Source organism: Vicugna pacos, chromosome 22, assembly GCF_048564905.1.
Source record: "Vicugna pacos chromosome 22, VicPac4, whole genome shotgun sequence".
Classification (NCBI taxonomy): Eukaryota; Metazoa; Chordata; class Mammalia; order Artiodactyla; family Camelidae; genus Vicugna; species Vicugna pacos.
In genome coordinates, this window is record NC_133008.1 from 31,780,893 (window position 1) to 31,794,483 (window position 13,591).

General features: G+C 60.6%; 1 protein-coding gene across 12 annotated transcripts in view; it reads left to right on the plus strand.

The window, feature by feature from the left end:
• Nucleotides 1–3,183: 3,183 nt before the first annotated feature.
• Nucleotides 3,184–13,591, plus strand: part of TCF3 (transcription factor 3) — a 33,752-nt gene continuing 23,344 nt past the window's right edge. For all 12 annotated transcript variants that reach the window (XR_012063251.1, XR_012063252.1, XM_072948075.1 and 9 more), the window contains exons 1-3: nucleotides 3,184–3,479; nucleotides 5,384–5,523; nucleotides 8,721–8,793. Coding sequence is in view for 10 of the 12 variants with exons in the window: in XM_072948075.1 (XP_072804176.1) it covers nucleotides 5,452–5,523; nucleotides 8,721–8,793 (145 nt within the window). In the remaining 2 variants the exon portion in view is untranslated. The remainder of the gene's footprint in view (nucleotides 3,480–5,383; nucleotides 5,524–8,720; nucleotides 8,794–13,591) is intronic.

Here is a 13,591-nt window from a genome sequence, read left to right on the forward strand (position 1 = left end):
GTGTTGCTGCCCCAGGGAATCCACCCCAGTGAAGGGGGTGCCAGAGCCCCTCCTGCTGCCCTGACAACGGGAGGCATGAGGATGGGGTTCCAGCCTCCCTCAGAGACCTGCCCTCCAGGCTGCTGGCTCCCCAGGACAACCCTGGGGTGAAGGGATGGGGGTCAGTCATTGGGTCCCCTCCCCTCCTCACACCCAAGCTGGGAGCACCAGGGAGGGCGGGCTTGCGAGGGGCCGATACAGAGGGGGCTCTTTGTCGTCCACTTTCTGCTGAACAGGGCCGGCACCTTCCCCCTCCTCTGTGGAGGGCAATAAGCTCCATCTCATACCCAGGGAGACCCCGGCCCCAGACCCAACCAGCAGGCCCTGCAGAAACCTCCCTCCCAGAAGCCAGGGAGGGCGACTGAATGAAGAGTGAACCCCAGAGGGTCCGGGGTGGGGGTCACGGTGGGTGTGGCCGTCAGGGCCGGGCCGGTCCATCTGTGGGGGTCGGGTGAATCATGAAGCCCCCAGCTCCGGAGGCGGCTGCCCACCGCGGGAACACACGCTGGACCCATGGTGGAGCCCTCCTCCGGGGCTTGGAAAAGCAGGGAGGGGCCGGGCTGGGTGGGAGAGCCTAGGGGGATCTGTTCACACACACCCCAGGAGAAGGCGCTTTGGAGACACACGAAAACAGACGTTGGGAGGGTGGCCCTCAAGGCCTAAGTCCAATTGCTTTCTCTCCGAGAGGATGACCAAGGTCTGCACACCCACTGTCTTCCAGAAGTTTCCACCACCATCCCCCCCGTTCTGTTCCTGGCTGCCCCACTCACTGGCAGGAATCTGTCCTTGGCATTAGTTTTCTCAACCAGAAATGGGGTCATCTTCCTCCTGTGAAGTCCCCAGCCCGGGAGCACAGTAGGTGTGGCTTGTGCTGAGGGAGGAGGCGACAGGTGGGGAAGGTGGGTCTCCGGCTTCTGCCTGCCTGACCCCCGGAGGGCACCCATAGGAGAACAAAGGCTGCAGTGAGATGGGTGGGGGTGGGCGGGCTGTGGGCTGCCCTCGAGGGGCTGGGGCACCAGCCGCTAGCTGCCTCTCCCTGTGTCAGGACCCTGTAGGGTACACCCCGGCCTCAGGGCTGGGCAGAGGTGGCAGCCAAGTGGGGGCCCCCACAGGCTGCTCCACCCTGTGACTCAGCCCCACAGAGGGCCTCCCCAGGGAAGACAATGGTGGCTTGTGGGTGCTGGGAGGGCCTCCTGGCAGGTGTGAGCCCCAGGGTGGACTGGGCCCCAGGGAGGAGCTCTCTGAACCTCAGTTTCCTCATCTGGACAATGGGTTTAATCATTCAGGTGTGAGGACCTGGCAGCCAAACAAATGGATGGAAAGAACACATTTGGGACTAAAAGGGGGCCTCCGATGGCCCATTTTGCCTTGGATGATAGAGACAGGACAGGTCCCAGTCCCCACTATGCCCCAATGTCCAGCACCAAGCCTGGCACACTGTCAGTGCTTAATAATTGCATGGCCCATGAATGGATCATTTCCCCCCTTCAGTGAGTATGTCAACTCCAGAAACACTGGTCCTAACTCTATATGGTTTAGACCCTTAGCATTAGTGGGGAGAGGGTGTTGGCCTGCCCTGAGTCAGGCTGAGGACCCCAAGAGGCTGCGTGGTCAGAGTTGGTACACAAGGAAAGGCTGGAGGCTGAGGGGGCCCTCACACCAGAGACCCAGGCCTTCCAGTGGGGAGAGGCCACAGGAGGGAGGCACGAACCCAAAACAGTGCCCTTCCAGTCTCCTGACGGGGAAACTGAGGCCAGAGAGTGGCAAGAATTTGCCTAAGATCACAGTGAGGCAGGGAGTGATGGGGGATTTGAACCCAGACCCCAACCCTCACTCCCCTCCCAGACCGATGGCACATGGCGATGCTCTGACCCAGAGGGGAGTCAGGGTGAAGGTCAGGCAGTGCAGGTGGAGAAGGTGGGGGCTTTATTAGGAGACCACTGAGCTTCCCACCTGCTCCTGGGGTCTTTTGCACTCCCCTCTTCCCCCAGGACCACTACTTTTCTTACTTCCTTTCAGCCCTGCTCCCTGGCCCTAGGGCAGCACTGAACTATGGTGAGGAGGTGGAAGAGCATTCCAGGCAGAGGGCACAGCAAAGACGACAGCCTGGAGGGGGGGGGATGAGCCTGGCAGGCTCTGGAACAGCCAGGAGGCCACGAGGGCCAGAGCCCAGTTGGCCAGGGGAATGGTGGCCTCTTCCCAGGCCTGGGGGTGTAGCTTTCTCTCCGCAGACACAGAGGAGCCATGAAAGACTGTGCTATTTTAGTTTATAATAATTATTATTTCCTTTCTGAAGGGTCTGTGGTTCTCAAAAGCTGAAGGGCCCCTGGCTGTGGGAGGACCTTGAGGTCTAAGTGGAGACACAGACCACCGAGGGTCAGAAGGTCTGGCCCTGCTTTAGTCTAGCCCAAATACAGGTCCAAACCCCATTTCACAGATGAGTAAACTGAGTCTCAGGCTGGCAAAGGTAACCAGCAAGTCAGAGGCACAGAGTGGGTTCCCCGCGGGCCTCTCTGACCCTGAAACAGAGCTGGCATCGGTGGCCCCGCGGTAAAATGGGTCTGATTGAGTCCCTCTGGGACTAGGATGCCCGCTCGAAACACCCAGCACCAGGAACCGGCCCTTAGGAACTCGGACACGACTAAGCCGGAGGAGGTTGTGCGGGCGGCCACGCAAACCTGAGAATAAAGCCCCAAGCCCCACCCCCACCGCGTCTCGCGGCCTCTCGCTCGGAGAGTCCCGCCTCTTTCTCTGCCAGACCGCGCGGGAGGCGGGGCGGGGGCGGGGCCTGGCCACGAACGGCCGGGGTCGCCGCCAATCAGGCTTTCAGATCCTCCAATTGGCTACAGCCACTCAACCTTATCCTTCCATCTGACGCTCCTCCCGCTTTCGTCACGGTATGCGCCCAGCCCGTGTGCGCCTCCGCGCTGGAAGATAGTCCCTGCCCGGGCCCCGCGCCATTGGCCAACGGATACCCGGTGCGCTCACTCTCAAGCGCCGGGCTCCGCGGTCCCGCAGCCGCGTCCCGCGGGATCTTGGGGGAGGGCGGCGGCGGCCGGGCGTGAGGGCTCCTGAAGCGGAAGAATCCGCGGGCGGTGACGGGGCGGGGCGGGAGTGGGGCGGGGCCTTGAGGGGGCGGGGCGGGCGCGGGGCGGGGGGCGGAACATGTCTCCCGCCGCAGGAAGATGAGGCAGCGGCAGCGGCCGCGGGCGTAGCGGGCCGGACCGATCCCAGCGACGCGGCCCTCGGACGCCGCGGGCTCCGCGCACGCCGCCTCCGTCAGCGCTCCGGCCGCTCAGGACCCGCGGGGCGGACACGCGGGGAGCCGGGCCACACGCCGCCGCCCACGCGCGCCCCTCGGGGCCGCGACGCCCCTTTGTCCGGGGGGGCCGTTCATGCCGCCGCCCCCCGCGCGCTGCGGGCCGGGCCGCGCCGAGCAGGTGAGCGCGCCGGGACCCTCCCCCGCTCGGTGCCCGGCGGGCCGGTCCTCCCTGCGCGGCTCCGGGACGCGGGGCGGGGGCGGGCCGGGCGGGGGGCGGCGCGGCCGGAGTCATTGTTCTCCAACTTTGCGCGCCGGAGGGGGCCGGCTACGTGGAGGGCGCGCTCGGGCCCGCGCGCCCCCGCCGGCCGGCACTTCGGGAAACTTTGAGGATCCGGGCGGGGGCGCGGGGGGCGCCGCCGGGCCGCCCAACTTCGCTGCGGGGCAGCGGCGCGGGGGCCGCGGGGGCCCCCTCCCCCGGGGGCCCGGCCGGCGCCGGAGTTTGGAGGGGAGCGAGCGAGAGAGAGGGAGCGTCCTTTTGTCTGCGGGGAAGGTGCGCCGGGCGCCTGCGGGCTCCGGCCGGGGGCCGGGAGCCTGGCCGGGCCGGGGAACGCATCTGCTCCGCGTTACGCGGGCTCGGGCGGCGGCTTCGGGGCGAGCAGCGCGGTAGCGGTGGCTGCACCCCGAGCTTCAAAGGGCTCCCGGGCCTCGCCGCCCGCACCGGCTGCGGGGGGTGGGGTGGGGATTGGTTTCCCGGGCCTCCTCCCACCCCTCCCCCCCAAAGGAAGACTTTCCTTGCTTTTCTTTTCCCTAAGTGGCTTCACACACCTTCCTAGTCCGCTTTGAGTCCCCAAAGTCGCTGTGACACCCCAGAACTCCCTCAGCTCCCCTAGAAAAGCCTGTTTTAGCCCCCCCCCGGTCTGCCTTAAAATCGGTTTCAGCTACCCCACAAAAAAGTGCGGTTTCGTACTCCTCAAAAAAGTCAGTTTCACACGCTCTCCAAAAAAGAAAAAGCCTCGCGAGGGAGGGGGTGCCCTGGGGCATCCGTTTCACACCGTCTCCAGTTGGCAAACAAAGCGGGGGTTTCTCCGCTTCTGAAGTCGGGTCTCCCTCGACGTCGGAACCCCCTCTACCCCCGCGGCCTCCATGGTTTCTGCTTGCCGCCTCTGCCCCCACCTGGGGCCCCGGGAAGAGAAGCTGTCGGACCGTGGGACGGAGAGGCTGTTTTCATCCCTCTTCTGGTGTGGAATGGGGCCTGGCAGGTGGATCTCCCACCCCGTTCTAGAATGGAGCCCCCTGCGACCATGTGGGGGAAACCCTGGTCTTGGGATCCCCTCCCCCCAGGGCCGGGAGGCAAGGGATGTTTTCAAAGTTGCTTAAAAATAATTCCCGGATACATCGTGACAATAAGTCTATGGTGGGTTTTTTTTTTCGGAGTTCAGTTGTTTTTTGTTGGGGGGTGGAGGTTAAGGGTGGAGGGAAGCGTCGTGGGTGAGTCCCTGCGCGAGGTAGCTGTCCATTTAGTCGTGGACCGGGAAAGGGGCTTCGCTGTCTTACTTGTGGATTTCTTTCACTTTGAGTTTGGGGGTGACTGGGCCTTCAACGTGCTCTGACAGCTGTTGGGGTGGGGGTTCAACAAATTTCCCTTGGGGCGGGGCTGGGGCCGCCCCTCCTCCTTCCCGGGGGCGGGGCCAGTGGGAAGCCTGGGGGTGGTTGGAAATGGGAGATGTGGCGGGGAGAGGGGCGGGTTCTGGCCGGGCTGGAAAGGGTCCACTCCGCCCCGCATCCAGTTTAAAATCTGCAACTTGATTCCCTGGTGGTCGCAGAGGGAGTTCAGGGAATCTGCTCCAAGCGCTACCCCCACCCGTTGTTCAGACTCCCTGAGAGCTCTGGGGAGGGGTCTCCAGGGGCCCAAATCCTTGAATCCTGGCCTCCCTGTCCCCACTCCCAGGGTTTGGAAGGGGCTCGCCTGGGAAGACCCCGGCCCTCAGAGCTGTTAGAGGGGCTTCTGAACAGCTCCTCCACTCCCATCTGTTCCCTCAACCACAGTCACTCATTCTGTCCTCTGCCCTGGCCGTTGCACAGGGCTGTCTCCAGGCCTGAGGAGCCCACCCACCCCGGCCCTGACCCCTGGCCCCGGTTGCCGCTGGAGGATGAACCAGTCGCAGAGGATGGCGCCCGTGGGCACAGACAAGGAGCTCAGTGACCTCCTGGACTTCAGCATGGTGAGCCGGTCTGCCCTCTCTGAGCCTCCTCCCTTCGGCCCAGCCCTCCACACCCCTGTGCCCCCAGGATCTCAGAAAAGATGTGCCTGCCAAGACACCCCCAATATCTAAACCTCAAACTTGTTGGGCTGGATGGGCTGGCGCCCCCACGTCAGAGTACAGCGCCAGGGGCCCTTGTCAGCTTCCAGAAGCACCTGTCACCCGTCTGTTTGCCCAGACACAGGACAGGCCCAGCTTTCCAGATGGGAAAACTGAGGCAGAGTGAGGGAGGGGCTGCCCAGAGCCTCCACTCCGCCCTTGAGAGGGTCAGCCATGAGGCTCCAGCTTGGCTCTGGGCACGTAGTGGCCTTGCTATCTGAGTATAAAAGGTGTAATTGGGGTTATTCACTCCACCATGGTGCAAAAATGGTGGTGCTCAGTGCCGAGGTGACCCGTGCAGGACCTTCCTTGAGTAGGGAGAGGTCGTGGATGGTGGGGGTGTAATTCCCAATGGTTTACTTACACGGCAGCCAGATGGTGGTGTCTCCAGGAGCTGGAAGCACAGGTGACAGGAGGAGACCCCAGGAGCGGTGGGCGCTGACCTGTGGGCAAGGCTGGCCCAAAGGAAGCGCTTCTGGACAGTAGCTTCTACTGCGTATTGGGGTGCGGTGGCGGTGGGGAGGTTCAGAGACAGTGCTGGCTTCCAGAGGTCTCAGCTCAGATCAGCCCTGAGAGTCTGGGAGCTGGAGCACCCCTCAGAGGACTGGGGACCTTGATTTGCTCATCTGTGCAGTAGGCCATCTGTCACAGGTGTCGGGGGGTGGTCAGTATTCCTGGCAAACCGAGGCACCGTATGTGGACTCCCTAAATTCTGCCTGCCCCTCCCCCAGCGAGCACCATTTTGGTGTGAAACGGGGCTGGGAAGAATGCTTTCGGTCTGAATTTAATCCTCCGCTGGTACAAGGTCCAGGCCACTGTCGAAAACAAAAGTCCCCTAACTGAAACAACATCAGCCACCCTGCGGAGAAACAGCCCATGGGACGGAGTGGCCGAGGCTCCGGAAGGGCCACGCTGGTATTTTTAAGCTCGTTGTATTTTTGCCTCCTCAGCTGAGTAACCAGGGGCGCAGCTCCGTTGTTTTTTGTTAAACTGACAAGTCACAGACTATTGGGCTGGAACAGACCAGCTTTGGGGGTCGGGGGAGGGGGCGGAGGTTCAGACCTGGCCCCTTCACCCCTTCCACCCCGGAACAGCAGTTCCTTGTCTACCTGCGCCTTCTGTCCGGAGGGTCTAGGCTCCTCCCCCACTGCTCAGAACCGACGACCCATTTCATGGATGAGGAAAGCCAGGCTGAGGGGGCAGGGTGCTTGGTGTCTGTCCTCTGCGTAGACCCAGGCCTGGATTTTCCTTCACCCATCTCATTGTTGTCAGCAGAAAGGTCGGGACGAGTCGTGGGGTCCAGAGTCAGGCTCCCCCACCAATCACGGCTCACGTCCCTTCCTCCCTGCATGGCTGCCCCCGAGAAACTGAGTTCGTGTGTTTTCTTAAAACAGCTTGTTTTTGACTAAAAAGATTTTTAAAGGGAAGCGCTTCCTGGGGGCAGGTCCGTGTCGGGTAAACGGGGCGATTGTCACAAGAACCAGGGCAAAGGCTGCACCTGGCTGTTCACATCCCACCTCTGCCTCGGCCCTGAGCTTCCTTACTGGGAAGGTGGTTGTGAGGGAGCCGTGGTCCCCGGGCCTGAGGATGGGCGAGGGGCTAGGGGAATACCAGGGGCGGGGGCCCTGCTCCTCTGAGCCCTGCACGTGCTCAGCATGCCCACGTGCTTTTGGGTTTCACAACATCCCACGCAGTCTAAGCCCCGAGTCCATTTCACAGGAGGGAACACCGAGGCTCCGAGAGGGTGCAGGGGCCTGTCTGGGCCGATCACAAGGCCTGCGGCGCCCACAGGACACGGCCCAGTGCCCCTCCGGCAAGTGCCACGTCAGCGGCCAGCCCCTGGCAACTTAGAGGGCAAAACAGAAACGAAATTGAACCCCTGCTTCCAGGGGGAGTTTGGCCCCTGACGCCCAAGCCTGCTCCTCCCCCAGCGAAGGCCACAGTGTCCCCAGTTGGAAAGGGTCCCATCTTGAGGGTAGGACTCTGGGTTGAACGAGCACAGCCATGCGCCCAGAGGGGATGCAGACCCAGGGAGCCCGCGTCCAGCCTGGGCGCACACCTGCCGTGAGCCTCTGCACTTCCCCTGCTGGGTGAGCCTGGGGCCTCAGTTTCCCCTTCTGCAGGACAGGGTGTGGGGGCAGAACCCCGCTTCCCGGGTCCCTCCTGGGGCTTGTGCTGTTGCCCTGAGAGTCCCACCCACAGGCCCCGTGCCTACACCGCCTGGATGGCCAGGGAGGGTTTGGGGGGCTGTCACCCCCTCCCCAGGGAGCCCTAAGCCCCAAGCCACTTGGAATCAGTTGGGCTCGAACAGAATCTAAAACGCAGCCCCATGGGGCCGGGCAGACGTGTTTTGTTTTTTCTGTGGTGAGAGGGTTTGTTGATGTTGGGTCTTCCCAGTTAATGCTGTTAAGCTGTTTAATCTTGAGGGACTTAGCACCACGGGCTTGGGTGAGCGGGCGGGGCAGAAGGGGAATGACGATCGCGCACCCGTCGCACGCCCAGGAGGCCCACGCTGTCATTCATGAGGGGTGCAGCCTCCCGCTTGCCGCCTCTCTGAGCCTTGGTTTCCCCTTCCGATGGGCAGCCCAACACCAGCCGCTGGAGGCTGCGGGAAGGGCCAGCTGGGCAGCCGCTGAGCGCAGAGCCCCGCACGAGGGGCAGCCCGCTGTCCTCCCGCCACGTCCCTGCTACGCGGGGTCAGCATGGGGAGGTGGACGCCGAGCCTGTTGGGGACGGTCGTCCACGGCGGGACGCGTCTCCCGACGCTCGCAGACCCACCTGGGAGTGTGAAAGGTCTGGGTTCTTTGAAGCTGAAGCTTAAAACTTTGTGTCGTTTTTAAGAGCAGATGAGCTGCATCTAGTGTCTGAAGAGGTGGTTTTACCCTGAGAGACAAACACGGCGGGCAGTAAACGGGGAGTTACTGCTGCCGCCCCAGGCTCTGCGCGGCGGGCGGCCCGGGCTGGTTCTCGGGAGAGCCTTTTCCCGCCTGGGCCGTCGGGGCCCCCGGCCACAGGACCGCAGCAGAGCTCTGCCACCCACCTCTTGTTTCTCCCCACAGATGTTCCCCCTGCCGGTGGCCAACGGGAAGAGCCGGCCCGCCTCCCTGGCCGGGGCCCAGTTTGGAAGCTCAGGTAGGGCCCCGCGTGGGGCTTCACGTTTGTGCAGAGGATAACCGTGTTGGAGGGCGAGCTGGGGCAACAGGACGGGGCGCAGGCTTGTGGCCGGGCGCCAAGGGAGATGTTTTAGGGGCTGACCAGGCAGAGTGGGGTTGAGGGGCCTGGACGGTGTGTCCCGGCACACACGTGGGCCTGGGGTGGTGAGATGGTGAGCCTGAGGGAACCCAGAGGACCAGCTGCTGTCACGGTCACGTGACCTGCCTTGGGGGGTTGGTGGGAGTACCGGGGCTAGTGTGGCGTCACCACGGCCTGGGCCTGGCCCAGTGTGGGGGCGTCTGTGTCACTCATTAGGGGCCGGTGTGAGGTGGGGGCTTGAGTCTCCAGTGGGATTCTGGGTCTCCAGTCCCTGGGAAGAAACTGAGGCCCAGAAGGGGCATGACATGACATCCCAAATCTTGCCTAGCTCGGGCTGTTTTTATTCAGGTATGTATTAGGCACTTACTGTATACAAGATCCAGCACTGGGATGATCAATCAGCTTGGTTTGCTGGGGATACAGCAGGGTGGTTCTGGGATCCGGGACTTCCAGCATTGTAACTGGGGGCATCCCAGACAAACCTGGCACTGAGCGTGGATAACACAGCCCGGGAGGGCGGACAGCACGGCCTCAAGGAATACCCAGAGGGGTCAGGCAGCAGAGCAGTGCAGGGAGGAGCCACACAGCCAGGCACACCTATGGGGTGCAAAGGCCCTGGGGCAGAACTGTGCCTGGAGTGTTGGAGGAACAGGAGGAGGCCCACGTGGCTGGAGCAGAGTGAGCGAGAGGGAGGTGGGGAGGGCCTTGTGGGCTCTCACCCTGCGAAGGTGGGAGCCCAGGAGGGCTGGGGGCAGAGAGGGAGTCAGCTCTGGTTGTGGGGAGCATTTGGGGACCCCCTTGAAAGGCTGGCGTTCTGCACGGGCTTCAGTGTTTTTCTGGGGTGTCAGGACTGGGCCGTGGCCTTCCAGATCTCCGGGCTCCAACATGAAGGGCCTATCTGGGAGTCTTCTCCAGGTTCCATTGGGGTGTCCACCAGGCTTTTGAAGGTGGTTTATGCTCACTCACCCTCCCACAGAGAAGGGACACTGTGTTGGTGCCCCCACTGCCCTGCACTGGCCTTCCTCTCTGTCTGAGGAAGTGGCCACAGGGTGGCCAGAGTCCTCCCCGAAGTGTGGAAATCCCCACGGGCCACCCTGCCCCCTCACCCCTGGAAACAGCCCTTAGGAGCCAGCGGTGTTGCTGCTTCCCTGCCTCAGGCAGAGGGTCAGGCCCCAGGGGCTTCCTGGAGAAGGTGGCACCGGTGCATTCTCCCCTTCCCCTAGGTCTCTCCCTGGAGTGTTTTACCTTGTCCACTGCCCACTTGGGGCCGGTAGCCCCTAGGGAAGGTGACCGTCCAGGACACCTTACAGCTGGTCTGGCCTGAGTGGGACCCTGTGAATTTTGGGTGGAGGGGAGAACATGACTTGTGGGATCCACTAGCATTTGGAAACTCTTGCCCCCTTGAGGCGACACTGCCCATCTTGGGGAGGGGATAGCTCAGTGGTAGAGCACGTGCTTAGCATGCGCAAGGTCCTGGGTTCAATCCCCAGCACCTCTTCTAAAGATAAAGAAAGAAAATTATCTACCCCTAAAGAAAAAAAATAATATCAGCCTGCTCTGCAGCCCCATCCTGACCACTTTAGATGGGGAAGGTCTGGCCTTGCGCCCCCTCCCCTGCATCTGGCTGAGATTTTTAGCCCAGGAGGGTCATGGTATGGTTGGTCCAGCCCAGGGGCCTCCTGTTCTGGACGTGCAGCCAGGGATTGCCTTCCCCGGTTCAGTTCAGGTGGTTAATGCTGCCTGAGCCTGCAGTGAGAAGGGGCCCAGGCCCAGGAGCCCTGAGACCTGATCTGCAGGCCTAAGTTTCGTCACGTGGAAAAGAGATGTGTCCCATGCAGGGATGCGGCAAGTTCGGAGGTATGGAACTGCTTGGCAAACGGTGGCAGGGCCCATCTCAGTGTCTGCCTTGAGCACCTGGTCGGGGGTCCCAGCTCCAGACCCAGGAGCCATTGGAACTGAGGCCCCTTTGTGGGGGCTCTCCCAGCTCTGAGCACGTCTTCCTCCCCCGCCCCCCGGTGGAGCTGGACACCCCGGGATGGGGGCTGGGGAGGTCACCCCCTTTCTGAGCCTGTTCTTTCATCAGTCAGGTGGGGCACCCTCCAGACGGGCAGTGTCGCCTTCAGGGGTTGAGAGTTTCCAAATGCTGGTGGGTTCCGCCAGCCACCTTCTCCTCCGACCCCTTGTGCATCCTGGCCTGGCATTTGCTCGTTACTCTTGTAAGTCAGGTTGCTCCTTTCAGCGTCCTCCGGAAGGGCACTCTGTGTTCGAAGCGCCGCAGCACAGGCCCCCGTGGGGGGCTCTCTGGAGGTCAGCGACAGCGGGGGTGTGCGGTTTTGTCCTCAGGGTAAGTTCCTGACTAGAACTGCTGGCTGCGGGTGAGCGTTGGGACAGACGTGTCCCTCTGAGGTCCCAGCAGCCGTCTTTCCAACCTCCTCCCGTTTGATGGGTGAAGAGGAACATGGGGCCCGTGCATGTTAATGACAGGTGATTATCTTCTTAAAAGCTGATCAGCCCGATGAGTTCTTTCTTGATGAATTTCTCATTACTGTCTCAAGTACCCCCCACCCTTCTTTGGATTTGATCAACTTTTTATTTTGCAATCAGGATACATTCACGGGAAGTTGCAGAGAAACGCACCGGGGGGGGGGTGTCCCGTGCCCCCAGCCTCAGCCTCCCCGTCTGTCAGGTCCTGCACGTCCCTAGTACGATAGCAGATCGGGAAGCGGACCTTGGTATGATCCATGGAGTTCATTTGGATATTTCGTTTCATTCATGAGTTTCACGTGTACACATGTGTGGTTAGGTCCGTGCAATTTTCTCCTGTGTGTAGTGCCATGAAGCCACTGCCACAGCCGAGGTGCAGAACGGTCCCATCAGCCGCCACCTCCCACCCACTGCCCCTTTGTGGTCACACCCACTTACCACCCACCACCCCTCAACCTTCTCCACGACTTTCTCACGTTGGAAGTGTTGCATAAATGGAACCATGCAGCACGCAGCCTTCTGAGGTCGGCTTTTTCTACTGAGCACAGTTCCCTGGAGATCCCGGTTGTTGGCTGTAGCTACAGGTTGTTCCTCCTCCTCGCTGCCTGAGGAGCTTTTTGACAGCCGCAGTGATGACACTTACAGCAGCAGCTCCTGCCACCGTTTCCAGAGCAGCACGTGCCGGGCAGCAGGCCTGGGCCACCGCTTCTGGCCCTCGGTCCTTACAGGGTGGTGACATAGGCACGATGGTCATCCCAATTGCACCTACGATGAAGCTGAAACTCACAGTCTGGCAGCCGTCCTGGCCAGCCGCGTGGTGCTGCCCGCCGTGGCGGCCGGTGCTCCTGCCCTGTGCCCTGCTGCTGGCTTGTAAGGGCTCTTTATGCAGGAAGGGTGCTAGTCTTCTGTGATCTTCCATTGCAGCTCTTCCCCTGAATTTTCATTTATAAGTGCTGCTGACAATGGAGACTTTCCATTTGTCTCAGTGGTTTGTAGGTTTAATTTTATGTTATCAAGCCTTTCTGTTTGTGGTGTTCTAGACTCTGGGTGCTGTCTCTGGGAAGTCCGTGAGAGCTGGGTGACATAGTCCATTCTGCGGCGCAGACGGGATGGTCATGCACGCCCCTGCTCTCATCCCATCAGATTGAGGAGCACACAGGAGGACGTGCTGGAGGGCAAGGGAGCACAGTTTTGCAGCCCTCAGCAGAGCAGGGAAATGAAAAACAAGTGGCAGTGTAGGGGGCGGGGACCTCAACAGTGATGGGATGAAGGGTGAGCTTGCACAGCAGTTCCTGGCAAGGGGTGCTTGTCCAGAACACACCCCTTGGGCCCTGGGCCCGGGGACACTTCGAAAAGCCTGGGAAGGGGCCTATGAGAGCTTCTGGGTGATTCTGGGGGCCACCTCCAGTTAGAAGCACTTACCCTTTAAAGGCTGTGCCCTGTAAATGGTCACACTCCTTTTATAAAAATTGACTGCACACTGGGCACAGTAAAAACTTGTAACATAAAAAAAGAGGCCAAAATATAAACCACATTCTTTGAAAACAGTCCAGTAAAACTAGAAATAAAAGACCAAAAAAGTAGAAAGAAGTAAAAGGCCCAACTACTTGGAAATAACGAAGTTCCTTTTTGTCTACCTCTTGGGTTAAAGAGGAAGTTAAAGCAGCCAAGGATAGACAGGGATCTGCAATAATGTAAACACATTGAGATTACGAGGCGCAGGCAAAGCCGTGCTGGGGGCAGAATCGTAGCCTGGTGGCCTCCTCCTCAGAGCAGATGCAGCAGAGAGAAAGGGAGTGAGCGTCCAAGTCAGGCAGTTCTAAACCAACGGAATAAGTTCCAAGAAACCCTTTCTTGGTTTGACATGCTTCAGAGCGTTTCCTAAATTGCCATTTAGCCACGAGTTTTTGTCCTCTTTGTTACTGCCCCAGTCCTACTGCCTCGCGGCAGTTACTGTAGTTTCGTGGTGTTCTTATAGTGCGACCTCAGTTACTGTTTTTAGGTCCCCCTGTATTTTCCCACATGTTGATTCTTTTCCCTGATCTTTGGAGTAATTATGTCATTTCTCCTCCCACATCCCTCCAAAAAAAAAAAAAAACCAAAACCATTGGGATTTTGATGTTTTTATGTTAAACTTACAGATAAATTGAGAAAGAACTGTTTGTCTTTATAGTGCTGTGTTTTCCCACGTGAG